General features: G+C 39.1%; 1 protein-coding gene across 3 annotated transcripts in view; it reads left to right on the forward strand.

Moving 5' to 3' along the window:
- The window catches only part of adam12b (ADAM metallopeptidase domain 12b), an 86710-nt gene that overhangs the window by 68142 nt on the left and 4946 nt on the right, over positions 1-13622 (forward strand). For 2 of the 3 annotated variants that reach the window (XM_038737641.1, XM_038737642.1), the window contains 5 exons: positions 1717-1825; positions 2194-2380; positions 3658-3766; positions 6024-6275; positions 12809-12984. In XM_038737641.1, coding sequence (XP_038593569.1) covers positions 1717-1825; positions 2194-2380; positions 3658-3766; positions 6024-6275; positions 12809-12984 — 833 coding nt within the window. The remainder of the gene's footprint in view (positions 1-1716; positions 1826-2193; positions 2381-3657; positions 3767-6023; positions 6276-12808; positions 12985-13622) is intronic. The other variant, XM_038737643.1, reaches the window with a different exon arrangement.

Genomic DNA, 13622 nt, shown 5'->3' on the forward strand with positions numbered 1-13622 from the left:
ACGTTGTTATGCTCAACAACAAGTGAAACGTTGTAGCTGCCAGTTGATCGGCTCACTGCAATAAATGTAATCACATAAAAAAAAATACTTTGCAAGATTTCTATAGAAAAAGTATAGAGAAACAGTTTTCCATTAAGAGCGTGGACTTGAGCTGCATCTTCCCTCCTGACAAAATATCTGCCAAATCAATTTGTCTGCCATTTTCTCAAACACCTCGCACAGTACCGGACCTGACTGGAAAAGTAGTAATTCTGAATTCACTGTAGGAGTTTAAAGAATATTGTTTGCCTGCAAGTCAGCTCACTTTTTCTTGCACTGGTACTCAGATACATAGGTATCAACATTTGTTGCTTATTAAAGCAGGTGGCACCTTTTTAGATTTTCTATAGCTAATAACCCCACATCAATTGACATATTACAGTTGTTCTCCATTGCTTTAACACTATAACCAGGCCATTGAACTAAAATTTCAAAACCATAACTCCATTTTTCAAAAAGCACACCCGTTTCTCTGAACTCTACACACAAATCCCTTCATTTCGCATTGCCTACACCATGTGGTCATTGAGAAAACACTGACATTCAATTTTAAATACTCAATCAGCACAGGTTGAGCTCAATTAGCAGACAGCTACCCAGGTGGAAACACAAACAGTCAAAATTGATAACACACCAATCAGAAGCTTCAAAAGATAGATAAAAGGGCCAGAGTCATTTCATTCAGTTGTAGAACAATGGATCCAGAGAAATCTGAAGAAAGAGGTGTAGGACACCAGAGAGGAGGAGGAAGAAACGCAGTATGGAGAGGAGGAAGAGGTGAAGGAAGAGGAACCGTAGGGCTGCGTCCGAAAAGTGAAAAAAATCTCCTTTTTAACCTAAGAAAAGTTCACTAAGGAATAAAAAAATGTGTGCAAATGTTTTCATTTGTTTTGTTCATTTCTTTTGTGTTCATCATGTGAAAAGGTTTTTGAGGGGAAGAACCAAGCAACATTTATTACTATCTCAAATATTTGACACACCCTTGGATATAGTAAAATGATTTATTACTTTTTCAGAAGAGCAAACAGTGGATATAATCTGTGTCTGTATTGTTGTTTTTTCTATGCATTTGTTCCACAGACAGACATAGACCGTTAATAGATATGTATATGCTTTTGTATTGTAACATTTCCCTTCACACACACATAAAACCCCCTCAAATCATACCTCCCTCTGAGTCCCCAAGTGCCTCTTAACCTCGTCACCCGACGTGAAGGAGAGTCCATGGCCTGGAGGCATGGCAGGCACTTGACTGTACGTCTGCGCTAAATGTAAATCCCCCACAGCTGCACAGCTCCCTCTGCACCTCCCTTCCTCCTCCATCCTCCCTCCAACTGACAGTTGGACTGTGTTACCTCGCCAGGGAATCCTCCTGGATCAAACTTCTGCACTGGAAACCTGAGGCTTTACGAGATGGACTCTCCCATGCACATGTTTTATCAGTTATGACTCTTTGTGCACACACTTGCGCAGCCAGTGTTCTCTTATCTTGAAAGTCACTTAGACAAAAAAAAACAACACAATTCCGTTTTCATCTTGTTATTTGGGGAAAGACAATTTGTCGATCATTTATATCTGGACTGTAGCTGGAAGGAATACAAATGCCTTTTCTACTATTTTATGCAAGGTAAGTGTCAATGTAGCATGTAATGTAAAATAAAACAACTTTGTTTGCAGGTGTGCAACAACAAGAAGAACTGTCACTGTGAAGCACACTGGGCCCCTCCATTCTGTGAGAAAGCAGGCTTTGGTGGGAGCATTGACAGCGGGCCAATGAGACTGGCAGGTACTGTGTAAGATTTCTTTTCTATCCTCACTCATCTAGACAGAAAAACAACTGCAGTAACTCCGAAATAAGCAACACTAAGCTGAACCAGCTGCACTTTGTACATCTCTTTCCTGCAGCGTCGGTACTGGATTGATGTGTGGTTTTGGACTGGAGTTCAACTTTTGTAGAACAACACAACTCCCCTTCCACTCAGCAATACATTACACGACACAGTCTGTAGTTTTAAAAGAGAAAGAAACTGACTTCTAGTCCTTAGAGAGAAGAACAGAAGGAACAGAGAAATGTGAATCACACAACTGTGCTGCTGACCGTGGCCTAGCTGTAACGGTCTTTGCGTTATGTCCTGTCATTGTTCTGTGCTGTAGATGTGCGCGTGTGTGTATTAATGTGCGTGTTGTCATATATGGCATCAGCCGACAGCGTGGTCATTATTGTGGCAATCCTGGTCACACTGGTCAGCCTTCTGGTAACCACCGTGATCATCTTTCTGAAGAGGAAGACTCTGCTGCGCCTCCTCTTCACCAACAAGAAGAGCACCTTGGAGAAACTCAGGTGACGTGTCTCTCCACGAAACAAAACAAAGAGCCAATGAGGTTTGACTGTGGATCAGTGACATGTTGTGAGGCTGCTTACACTACAGCGAAAACCCTTATAAATATAAGGATTAAATAAATAAATTTAATATAGATTATTTGGATTTTAAAGTGAAATTATTTCATTATTTTAATGCTGTTAAAACAGTTTACAGTTTGGCTCCAATGTCTTATTTTCTACTGACAAAAGTAAGCCTGGTTGCACATAATATTTGGCAAATAAAATAAATGGTTGTTTTTGTGTAAAGAACAGAATATTCTTGCCCTGTTAACTAGTTTGAGTGTGATTTCTCAACAACCAAACATGCCACTTCTCTTAAATGAAGAATTTATGATGCAAATATAAATAAAACCTAGTATCACAATTTTAAAAAGGTTAACACTTCCTTTTTACAGATCAGTAATTACCTAATGTTCTGCTAATAATTACCAAGAAGTAATTTAATATGTAATTTGATTATAATTATAAGGGAAATAAAGATTGTGTTCAACTTCGTACAGTTCATTAATTTCCAGTGAATTGCTTGTCTAACTGGAGAGTATTTTTATCCATGAACAGCAGGTCATGCAAACATAATTCAGCATATAGGAAAAGAAAAGATTTTACTAATAAATGAATAATGTATTATGTTATAATTTTATATACTTTGAACAATGTTTTGAGTTTAAATTTTAGTTTAGTTTAAATAATCTCTGTAGGCCTACTCTATTAAGAGCATGGTATGCAGATGTTAATAACAACAACTGTCACAAGCTAATTTTACCAACCATTATTATTATTTTGAGATACTTCCTTATGTTCAAAGACTAAATGCTTAGAGAAAATGGAGAACTGCAGACATTTGTAAATGAGATGTGATACATGCTTTCAAGTAACTTTGCTGCAGCTCCCTATATCTGCCTAACTGTCTGAAAGCTCCTCTTGTCCTGTATTATGAATGAAATTCGTAAATTTTCATTTTAGAGTTTTTTTCTCATAATATTACCCAGCTTCGTAATTTTAAATTTTTAACCTACAATGGCCCTAATACGCCGTTGAGCAACTGTTATTTTTTATGAGTAATATTCATAAACATGAATAACAGGCCTGTATTTTCAAATATGATCAGCTGAGAAACACAAACCGGTTAATTTTTCATCTTTAGTTTAACTGATTATACAGAATATGTGAATATACCAGAAATGTCAAAAAAAAACTACAGAATGGATCTTTAAATACTTTTGTTGTGCTTGTAGATCTGTGGAGGCCAACAGGCCAACCAGCCCCATCAGGAATCAGTCCATGTACAGGCCAACAGCACAACGCAAGCCTCCATCAAAACCCTCTGGAGCCAACATATATAAGGTGAGTCACTCGCTATAATATGTCTGTTACACATTTGGCAAGCTGTTTGATAGATGCAGTAATGCTGTACACTTATCTGTTCATATAAATGATATATCTACTGCATATGTGTGTTTGTGTGCTCATTTCTGTCGCGGCCCATTTGATTTGATGTCTTTTGTAATCACGCTCTATTAGAGGCTCCACTAACCTGCAGCCAAGCTTCGGTTTAGAGTTGTCATTATTCCAGGCTTGTTGACAAAACCAGATGACAGCAAGCCGGGTAATTGATTCAGCCTCACTATATCTGTCTCTAAGAAATATTAATTACGGTGCTTTTTTCGTCAGGAGGCAGACAAACTTTAATTGAGAGATCTCTCCATTTAAATGAGACTCAGGATGTTATTTGAGCCCCTTTTTATTATTTGTTTTTAATAAAGCGATTTTTTTAATGCGAAGGGGGGCCAAGTTGATTGATTCGGGCAGAAGAGAAAAGTAGGTTTGATTTGTTCATTGGAGAATGATAAGCACAGAGGGAGATTACTTATCATTTCTGTGTATGACACACTGAAGATACATGCATTTATAAGCTCGAGTGTGTATATGTTGATCTGATTTGTGTTTGCACTTGCCTGTATCTGCAGCAACTGTGTATAAAAGTGATATTTCATATCATAATTAAGAGTAGAAGTTCATCCAGTTTATGTAAATTCAGTCCACCAAAGTGACTATTTGAAACAGCCTGTCCAGTCTTATTATGGTCACCACTTCAGCCACTCGCTGATGTCCAGATGTCAGTCAGCTCTCTTTGAATACATCTGCATCAAGTGTGCATGCTGCGTGTGTGTGTGTGTGTGTGTGTGTGTGTGTGCGTGCTGCATGTGTATGTGTGTGCGTGTGTGTGTGTGTGTGTGTGTGTGTGTGTGTGTGTGTGTTGATCAGCAGCCAAATCCTTTCTGGCCATTTTAGGTGTTATTGGTTTGTTCTGGAGCAGAGGGGTAACAGCTGGTCAGGACATGTGGTCAGACTCTGGCTTTTACAATTTCACAACGTCATATCTAATAATGTTGTTTTCCAGTTTTATGACCAACTCTGACATCAGCCGCTTCACTCTAATGAGAACTTTATGACTGACTGGAATTGTACTTTTTAAGCACGCACAACACCTTAATATCGCAGGTTAAAGCTTTTATTAATCATGACACAAGGCTAGGGCTGCAGGCAGCTAATGTGTTGATTCTTTGTTTGATTAGTCCTTTAGTCTACAAGGTGTCTACAATCACAATTGCCCAAAGGTCTGTTGGACATCTTCAAAGTAAAGGTCTTAAAAGGTCCAAAATTATGACCTGATCCGACACTTATGGAAAACCACCAGGATTGAACATGCATGAATACAATCTAAAAGGGACCACAAGACTCTAAGACTGAATGGACCAGAATATAACTAGATCCAATCTTAAGTGCTGTTAACCCAAACAGGAAAAAAAACAGAAAAGGAACACCACAAGTGACAGCAGCATGATGCAAATTAGCCGAGAGCAGAAATACAGTTCTCACTCTCTGTCTCACCTCAAAAAACACAGTTTTCTCCTGTGCTGAAGCGGCATGTGGTCAGAGCTGATAATGAGTCTGCTTGAATCCACTCGTACATATTGATGACACAAATACGTGACCTGCGCCAATACAGTGTGACCCTACCTAGCACTTCAAATTGCTGCTTGTTTGGTCCAACAAAAAGGTCTAATACCAAAAGACAGTGAATTGTTCCATTTACCATTATATAAAACTGAGAAAAACAGAAATTCATCACATTTCATTAGCTGGAACCAGAAAATCTCTGTTATATTGCTTGATAAAAGACAAATAATTTATAATTAAAATAGTTGCCCATTCATTTCATAACAGAAAATAACAGAATAATCTCTTATTGTTTCAGCACTACGCAAGATTAAAGTGTTTAAATAGTCGGTTCTGATTGGCCTTTTTCACAGAGGACATTCTGTAATGTCACAGTAGGAAAAGCACACGTGTGAATAATAAAATTAATGATGGCTAAATTTTATTTAGCTGCTTTAGTTTCAGGGGCTTGTTATTTTGCATGGTGTTTTCATGGCTGACTGGGACACTTGAATAGAGTGGAGTTAATGTTATTAGTAACGCCTGTGCTTTTACTGCTTTGACAAGCCAAAGTGTCTACCGTGAGAAATGCCAGTGTCGTAACAGATGACACATAACTGCTGGAATGACTGAAAATAACGTCCTCTCATCCTCTTTGCAGCCATCTCTCCTGAGTGCAGAGCCTCTTCTCCCTCCACACAACTTCCACTCTCATAGCCTGCGCAGACTGCCCCTCTACCAGCCCCTGCACATCAGCCAGCCCATACCGGCGTGTCTGAGTGTGGGCCAGCCCACATTGCCTCCTCTCCCAGCCCACCTCAGGGTCCTGCCGGCCCACACGTCCCTTTCCCCACCTCGAGTGCCACCTTTTCTCAGTCTGCCCCGCCAGCAGTCATCGTACAGAGTGGACCAGGTTTGTTTGCAAAAATGTAGAGGAATGGTTTGGTTTTTGTCTTTTAAATTCTGCAGTAATGACATGCTTAGATCCCCACAGCTTTAATGGACCATATACTATATATGTATATGGCAAATTCAAGTTGTGTATATTTTACTGCACATTATTTCTGACCTTTTTCCAAGCCATACCACAGATTTTTACATTATTTCTCTACAGCTAACAATTATTGTCATTGTCTATTAATCTGTCGATTATTTTCTCTGTTAATCGATTAGTTGTTTGATCTATAAAATCTCAGAAAATGGTCGATCAGTATTTCCCAAAGCTCAGGATGATGTCCCCAAATGTCTTTTTTTGTCGACAACAACTCAAAGATATTCAGTTTACTGTCATAGAGGAGCAAAGAAAATTACTCAAACTGATTAATCTATTATCAAAATAGTTGCTACTTAATTAAATACTTTACAACTAATTAATTGGTCGTTGTAGCTCTATACACATTCCAGCCATCCATCAGTGTTATTTCATTTTAATAAAGTATGAAAATAAGCCTGCTGAGACTTGAAACCTTCCTGAAAGAAGTCACAGTGAATATTTAGTTACATTCTCATCGGTGCGTTTACAGGCACTCTGTAAAAGCATTTAAATCTCACTGTTCTGCAGCTTTCTGTCGGATCACGTGATATACCTCAGCAGATGAAGTTTGCATAGTAATTATAAAAATTGGACAAAAACAGTCTTAGCAGAATTTTTAAGTCAACATGGAAAATTAAAGTCCTTAAAGTGCTGATAAAAATGAGAATCTATAATCACTTATGGTGTACAAACAAACATGGGTGCTGTAAAATAATACATTGAGGTTACTTATTTCTCAGACTCCACGGTTTCAGTGGGCACACAGATGAAGAGTTTTAAAGTCTCACGTTGCATTGCCACATGACAGTAATGTAACTCTAACAGTAACTAAAGCAGAAGAAATGCTCACTGTGATGGATTAACTATGTCAAGCAAATTTGAAGTCTCATGATTTTCACACTGTAGTGAAATGAACAGAAACCAATGGAAAGGAATGGAAGGTAGGAAATCAATCTGAAAACCGTGGTACTCTTTAAACATGTTCCACAGTAATGTAAAATATATGCAAATTGTAGTTAATGGCCTGAGACATGTACAGCCACCTGTATGGTCATTTTTAAAGGTTGTAGCAAAGTGTTGGACACCAGAACTCTGCACTGCGGTCGGCTGGCTTGCCCACATATCGACAGCAAAATTCAATCCGTCTCCCTCCCCGTGACCCAACTCCTGAGTAAGGTGCTGCTTTCTGCTGAGCCAGTGGTATTGGATGCAGTGGAGATAGTAAATCCATCTGTCCGCTGGATTTGGTGGGGGATCCAAATCCTGTACCGGCACAGCAAGGAGAGCTGTGTTGGATGGCAGCAGTCAGTGAGCCGCGGCAGGGTGCACGGGGAATTATCAGATGTGTGCTGCTTTAAAAAAAAAAAAAACACACAAGGACATTAGCTTTGTGATTTGACACTTTCTCTCTTCTGGATAAAGAACATCACATAATCCCAGATGTAAAGGCAGAGCATGAAGGACTTAGAGGGAGGTGTGCGGAAATCCACTGTTTATACCTCCAAGGTTAATCATTCAGGTGAGAAGCAGCAGTGGTGGAAACTAAGTACATTTACTCAAATTCAGTTTTGAGGTTCTTGTACTTTACTTGAGTATTTCCTTTTTTCCACTACATTTTGGAGCCCAAAACTGTAAACTACCTTTTATGCCATTACATTTATTTTTACAGCTATAGTATATATCAGATTAATAAAAAAAAAACATATGAGTTTATAAAATACAATACTTTTTTGGGCTCATGAATGCTCACAAGAAAGCAGTGTCTATGGGTTGTGAGCAGTTACCCCAAAGAGACATTTTCCCTCTAAACTTCTCAGATGGCTTCATTTAAATAACTGCTTGAAGCCTAAAATGGTCTAATGATTCGATATTTCACAAAAAGGCAAAGAATAGAGAAAAGTCCCAATGTTTTTTTTTTGTAGCAGAACTTCTTCTTTCCTCTAACATTAATCACTACCTCCATCTCGCAGCAGGAAAATGCAGCTTACACATTAGTGAATCCGTATTAAAAATCTTTTATGTGATAGATAATAATATGCCAGTCGAGGGCCATTTTTCTGCAGAATGAGTACTATTGCTTTTACATTTTGCTGATGATACTTTTGCACTTCTACGTAAGTTAAAGATCTGAATACTTTTTCTACCACTGAGCAACAGAGACAACTGGCATCTCATCAAGCATTGCAGCATATCCCCCTTGATTGATATGAACTTACACTGTTGCTGAAAGGCCACTGCTTGCTTTATAAACAGGCTGCTCACCGGTCTGCCAAAACAATGAAACCCTGTTACCTGCTAATATCTACGAACTCACTTTGCTGTAATGAAACAGATGGCGTGAGCAGAGGTGGCACATGTATTGTGGGTCAGAAACAGAAAAGAGGGGTCTGTTGAGATTTAATATAAAAGGCAGCAAGGACGTACAGGGCATCAGTCCTTAAACAGAAAATGTATCACAAGCTTATTTTAATACTCACCAGGTCCTCCCCTGCTGTCTGTGCCAATGTGCCTCATTTTAAAATACTTTTTCTCTCTTAGGCATGCGTGCCGACTGCATCTCATTCATTCTGAGGTGTTTCCAGGGGAATAAAGCCTATCCTGCATTTATTACAATGAGGCGACGCATGAAAAGAAAACAGTGTGGGCGCTGACAATTTTCACAAACAGACCTGCTTGCTATTATCTTGTTCCGCTGAAGGAAAAATACATATCAGATACGTGCCAGATCTAAATAAATGTGATGTGGATAAGCTTAAACCCTGTTCAGACATGCTGCAAAAGTAGACTGCAGTAGTTAAAATTATGCCTGTCCAGAATGTCATCTTTTCTGGAACTTAGAAAAATAGCTTTGTTTTTGGCCAGACGAACATGCATTTTTCAATTCCTCCGGTGGGTTTTGAAAGGTGCTTGTAAGCCCAAGGCTCGTAGATCTTTCTCATGCCACGGAGGACACTGCAATCCTTCATTTTGAATTAAGATGTGAACACGACCAAGACTCCAGTTACAGTGTAAGGTTTTCTGCCAAGAGCGGCATTAGAATGCACATGGGTCCTGGATTATTTTTGCATTCAAATGGATGCATCTGTCCATTTACATCTTTGTTCTCTTCTGTACACTCCCTCGAAAAACAGCCTGATTTAGAGTTATTCTTCATTTAAACCAAACAGTCCATAAATTACACATGTAGGAGTTTGTCAGGGATGACCACAGTGGGTGGTACATTGTATGTGGAAATCTGTGAAATGCGCTATTTATTTCAGTTACTCTTCTCACAGATGTATCTTATTGGATCACAGGAGTCCTGTGTATGTTTTATTACCCCCAACATCTCAGCAGGTAAGAACAGTATCCACATGGGACTGTAATGCAGATTCAGAGTAAACCTGCTGTTCAGTCTGATTAGCCTCTGTGGGGCATCTTGTGTATTTAACTGCATCTGAACAGCTTTGGGCTGTTTTATGGAGATAGTTTTGCACATTTTGGGTTTATAAAAACTTTTTTTCTCAGTTAAGAGTTGAAGAGGTCATATTAACAGGGCTTAAACCAAGAAAGTTTTTGGTGCCTGAAATGTGTTCAGAGTTTACAACAAAGATGGAGGGTACAAGACCGTAACTTTGTGTTGAAAAGTGATGGGGACATAGGGGCTCAGATTAGGGGTGTGACATACACTTACGAAGTCACGAAACATTAGACAATACGATACTGGGTTCACAAGAACAAGATGAGAAGATAATTTAACACTGTTTTGATAAAAGAAAACGGGGGGTCCACATTCTGCTAACATTTTCTGCCACCACCTATAATCAGTGCTTGAAGTGGAAAATATAGGTGCTGGGATTTCGGGCTGGGCAATACGACCAAAGATTTTATCACAATAAAACATTTATCTTTGGTTGAGGACTGTTGATAAAACAAGCAATTTCAAGACTTTAGCTTGGGCTGTGGAGAAGTGAGATGGGGATTTTCCTATTTTCTGACATTTTATAGACCAAAACGATTAATGGTTTAATCGGGATAATAAACAGTGTATGTGTATGTATGTATGTAATAATAGTCATTAGTTACAGCACTAATTTCATATTCCCCTCACTTATTCTATCTTACAACAACATACACTATATGGCCAAAACTATGTGGACACATGAACGAAGTAGGTGGAGACCTTAACACTACACCCATATGTGATTGTTGATCATGCTAAATCTGCTATAGCAGCCAGCCTCCATGATATTTCTTCAGATTTACCTTAATTGACCCTTTGCTAAGCCACGCCCTGAATACTCAGCTGGCCAATCACAACACAGTGTAGGACTTGCTCTAACTGTGGTCCGACACTTTCATGGCTGCGCCTCATTGACTCTAATGCAAAATGAGTCGTTTTCTAGCTTTTTATTTTTTTTGCTGTATTTTTCCAAGATATGGTCAAAGCTGTTCCTGGGGCACTTTTAATAATTACAGTCGAAACCCAGAGAGGTGGAAAGTAGAAATACGATTTAGTCACTTTCCAAAACCTAAAACAAATCCAGGCTGTCTGTTGTTTCTACTTAATGTTAATTAGCTAACGCTAGCTAACTCAAATACTGAATGTAATGTTATAAATCCCTACCGTTCTGCTTTGTAATGATTGTAATAGTGAACAGAGACCTATCCAGCTGTACAGAAGCAGTGTTGATCCTTAATATCGTTGTCCTCTTTCTCAGTAGTCAATAATCATACGGTGGTTAAATTTTACTCTGTGATGGGTAACGTTAGGCTTTAGCTCCTGTCTTTATTTTTTTCGCGGCAGTTTGACAGCCTGAATACAACCTTCAGATGCACAATGCAACTGCAAAACTGTCTGCTTCTTTCTGAGATGGCTTTTTCCAAAAATTAGACAATATTTCTCCAGGGATTGCAGTAATAGACAGTGGCAGCACCGTGATAAAAGTCCAACAGGTCAGACTTAGCTACAGTAACTAAGGGGGCGTGGCTTAGCAAAGGGTTAATTGGAACCAAACCATGAAATATCACCCCAGACAACAAAAGTATGTGGACAGGGGTGTCTACACACTTTTGGCTATATAGTGAAGAAAGAGAAAAGTACAAACTATAATAGAAATAGAATAGAATAGAAAAGAAAACCTCCTTCATGCAAAGTTATGCTCATGTGAAACCTTTCATTAATGTTTTAAACCTTCCAGTTCTCGAAGAGCTATCCTTGCATGATGTGAAAAATCTTTTTTCTCTGTGTGCATAGTACTTCCTATGCAGTATTCCTCTTAAGTGTGTGTGTGTGTGTGTGTGTGTGTGTGTGTGTGTGTGTGTGTGTGTGTGTGTGTGTGTGTGTGTGTGTGTGTGTGTGTGTGTGTGTGTGTGTGTGTGTGTGTGTGTGTGTGTGTGTGTGTGTGTGTGTGTGTGTGTGTGAGAGACGGTAGCGTGGTTGCTGGTAGCAGATGTTTATCAATGCTTCGCCTCCTTGCTGTAGATTAGTTACACATGATGGCCCCTCATTCAGATAACCTTCTACACTCACACAGCACTGCCACAGAGGTGGTGGTGACAAAGGGGGGAGAAGGTTTGGGATTCACCATCATGTAAGCTGTGGGAATTCAGAGAAGATACCGATAACACAGTGCCCTCTAGTGAAACGGGTCTGCTTTTGTCTCCAGAAAGCTGCTAATCTACACTCACCTAAAGGATTATTAGGAACGCCTGTTCAATTTCTCATTAATGCAATTATCTAATCAACCAATCACATGGCAGTTGCTTCAATGCATTTAGGGGTGTGGTCCTGGTCAAGACAATCTCCTGAACTCCAAACTGAATGTCAGAATGGGAAAGAAAGGTGATTTAAGCAATTTTGAGTGCGGCATGGTTGTTGGTGCCAGACGGGCCGGTCTGAGTATTTCGCAATCTGCTCAGTTACTGGGATTTTCACGCACAACCATTTCTAGGGTTTACAAAGAATGGTGTGAAAAGGGGAAAACATCCAGTATGCGGCAGTCCTGTGGACGAAAATGCCTTGTTGATGCTAGAGGTCAGAGGAGAATGGGCCGACTGATTCAAGCTGATAGAAGAGTAACTTTGACTGAAATAACCACTCGTTACAACCGAGGTATGCAGCAAAGCATTTGTGAAGCAAATGGTTGTAAACTTTTGATCAGCTGATGAACAGCCTGTTTGAGTTTAAATGCAGTTTTCAATAAATTGCCTACTCTCTATTTTTTGTCTTTTGCTCCTGTTTCTTCTTTTGGCATTTTGAAGCAGTACTTACAGCCCGGTTATGATCCACCAGCGCAAAATGCGAGTACTTGCAATGTTTCCCCCGGTCTTAAGATTTTGTTCAAGAGTGTATATATATAAATATATATAAAATTAGCACATATACAATATTGACCTGATGGACTGAATCTGACTTTTTTAAACTTCTTCAGGACTTTGAGAAACCCAGTCCACCTCAGAAGCCACTACCTGCAGACCCACTAGGGAGGAGCTCTCGGCTGGGTCACAGGGCCACAGCAGCGGGGATCCATATCCCTGGAACAGGACCCCTCCCCATACCTATCCCCACTGTGCCCAGGCCTCCACCCACCATCCCTTTACCCAGCAGGTCAGTGCAACGTGACAGGAATCGCATGTCTGTGTAGCCCTTGTTAGATGTGGAATACGTAACATTGCTGGCTTCATCTATCTGTTAAAGTGCTAGCGTTTTAAATTACTCAGTAATAACATGGTAATAGTGGGGTAATAAAGAGGTACTAATTAAGTAATACCATAAAATTACCAAAGTAATAACTAGGTAATAGCTTGGTATTAACAAAAGGTATTATAACTGGATAATATCAGATTGAAATTTATGTAACAGGGTAATATAGGGTCAAAGATAATAATGAGGAAACACATTCAAAGACAGCAACAAGGCAAAACTATTTAGTAATATTTTGGTAACAATATGGCAACCTTCTAACAATAAAATGGTCAGTGAAATATTTGGATAGGAAAATGGTTATATGGTGACATTAATGGAGTAGTAACCTGATAATTATGAGGTAAAATTGGTTAGTGTTTTCACAATATTATAGGCTACAATCAGCATAATACCTTCAAAATCACATTAAAATTCTTGGAAGTCAAAATTGGAAATTACAATATTATAATGCTGTATACAGATGCTGGTCATATATTTAGAATATCATCAAAAAGTTTATTTATTTCGGTAATTCCATTCAAAAATTGAAACTTGGATAT

This window comes from Micropterus salmoides, unplaced genomic scaffold (assembly GCF_014851395.1).
Source record: "Micropterus salmoides isolate LMB-PRFRI ecotype aquatic unplaced genomic scaffold, ASM1485139v1 Ms_hic_scaffold_22, whole genome shotgun sequence".
Lineage (NCBI taxonomy): Eukaryota > Metazoa > Chordata > Actinopteri > Centrarchiformes > Centrarchidae > Micropterus > Micropterus salmoides.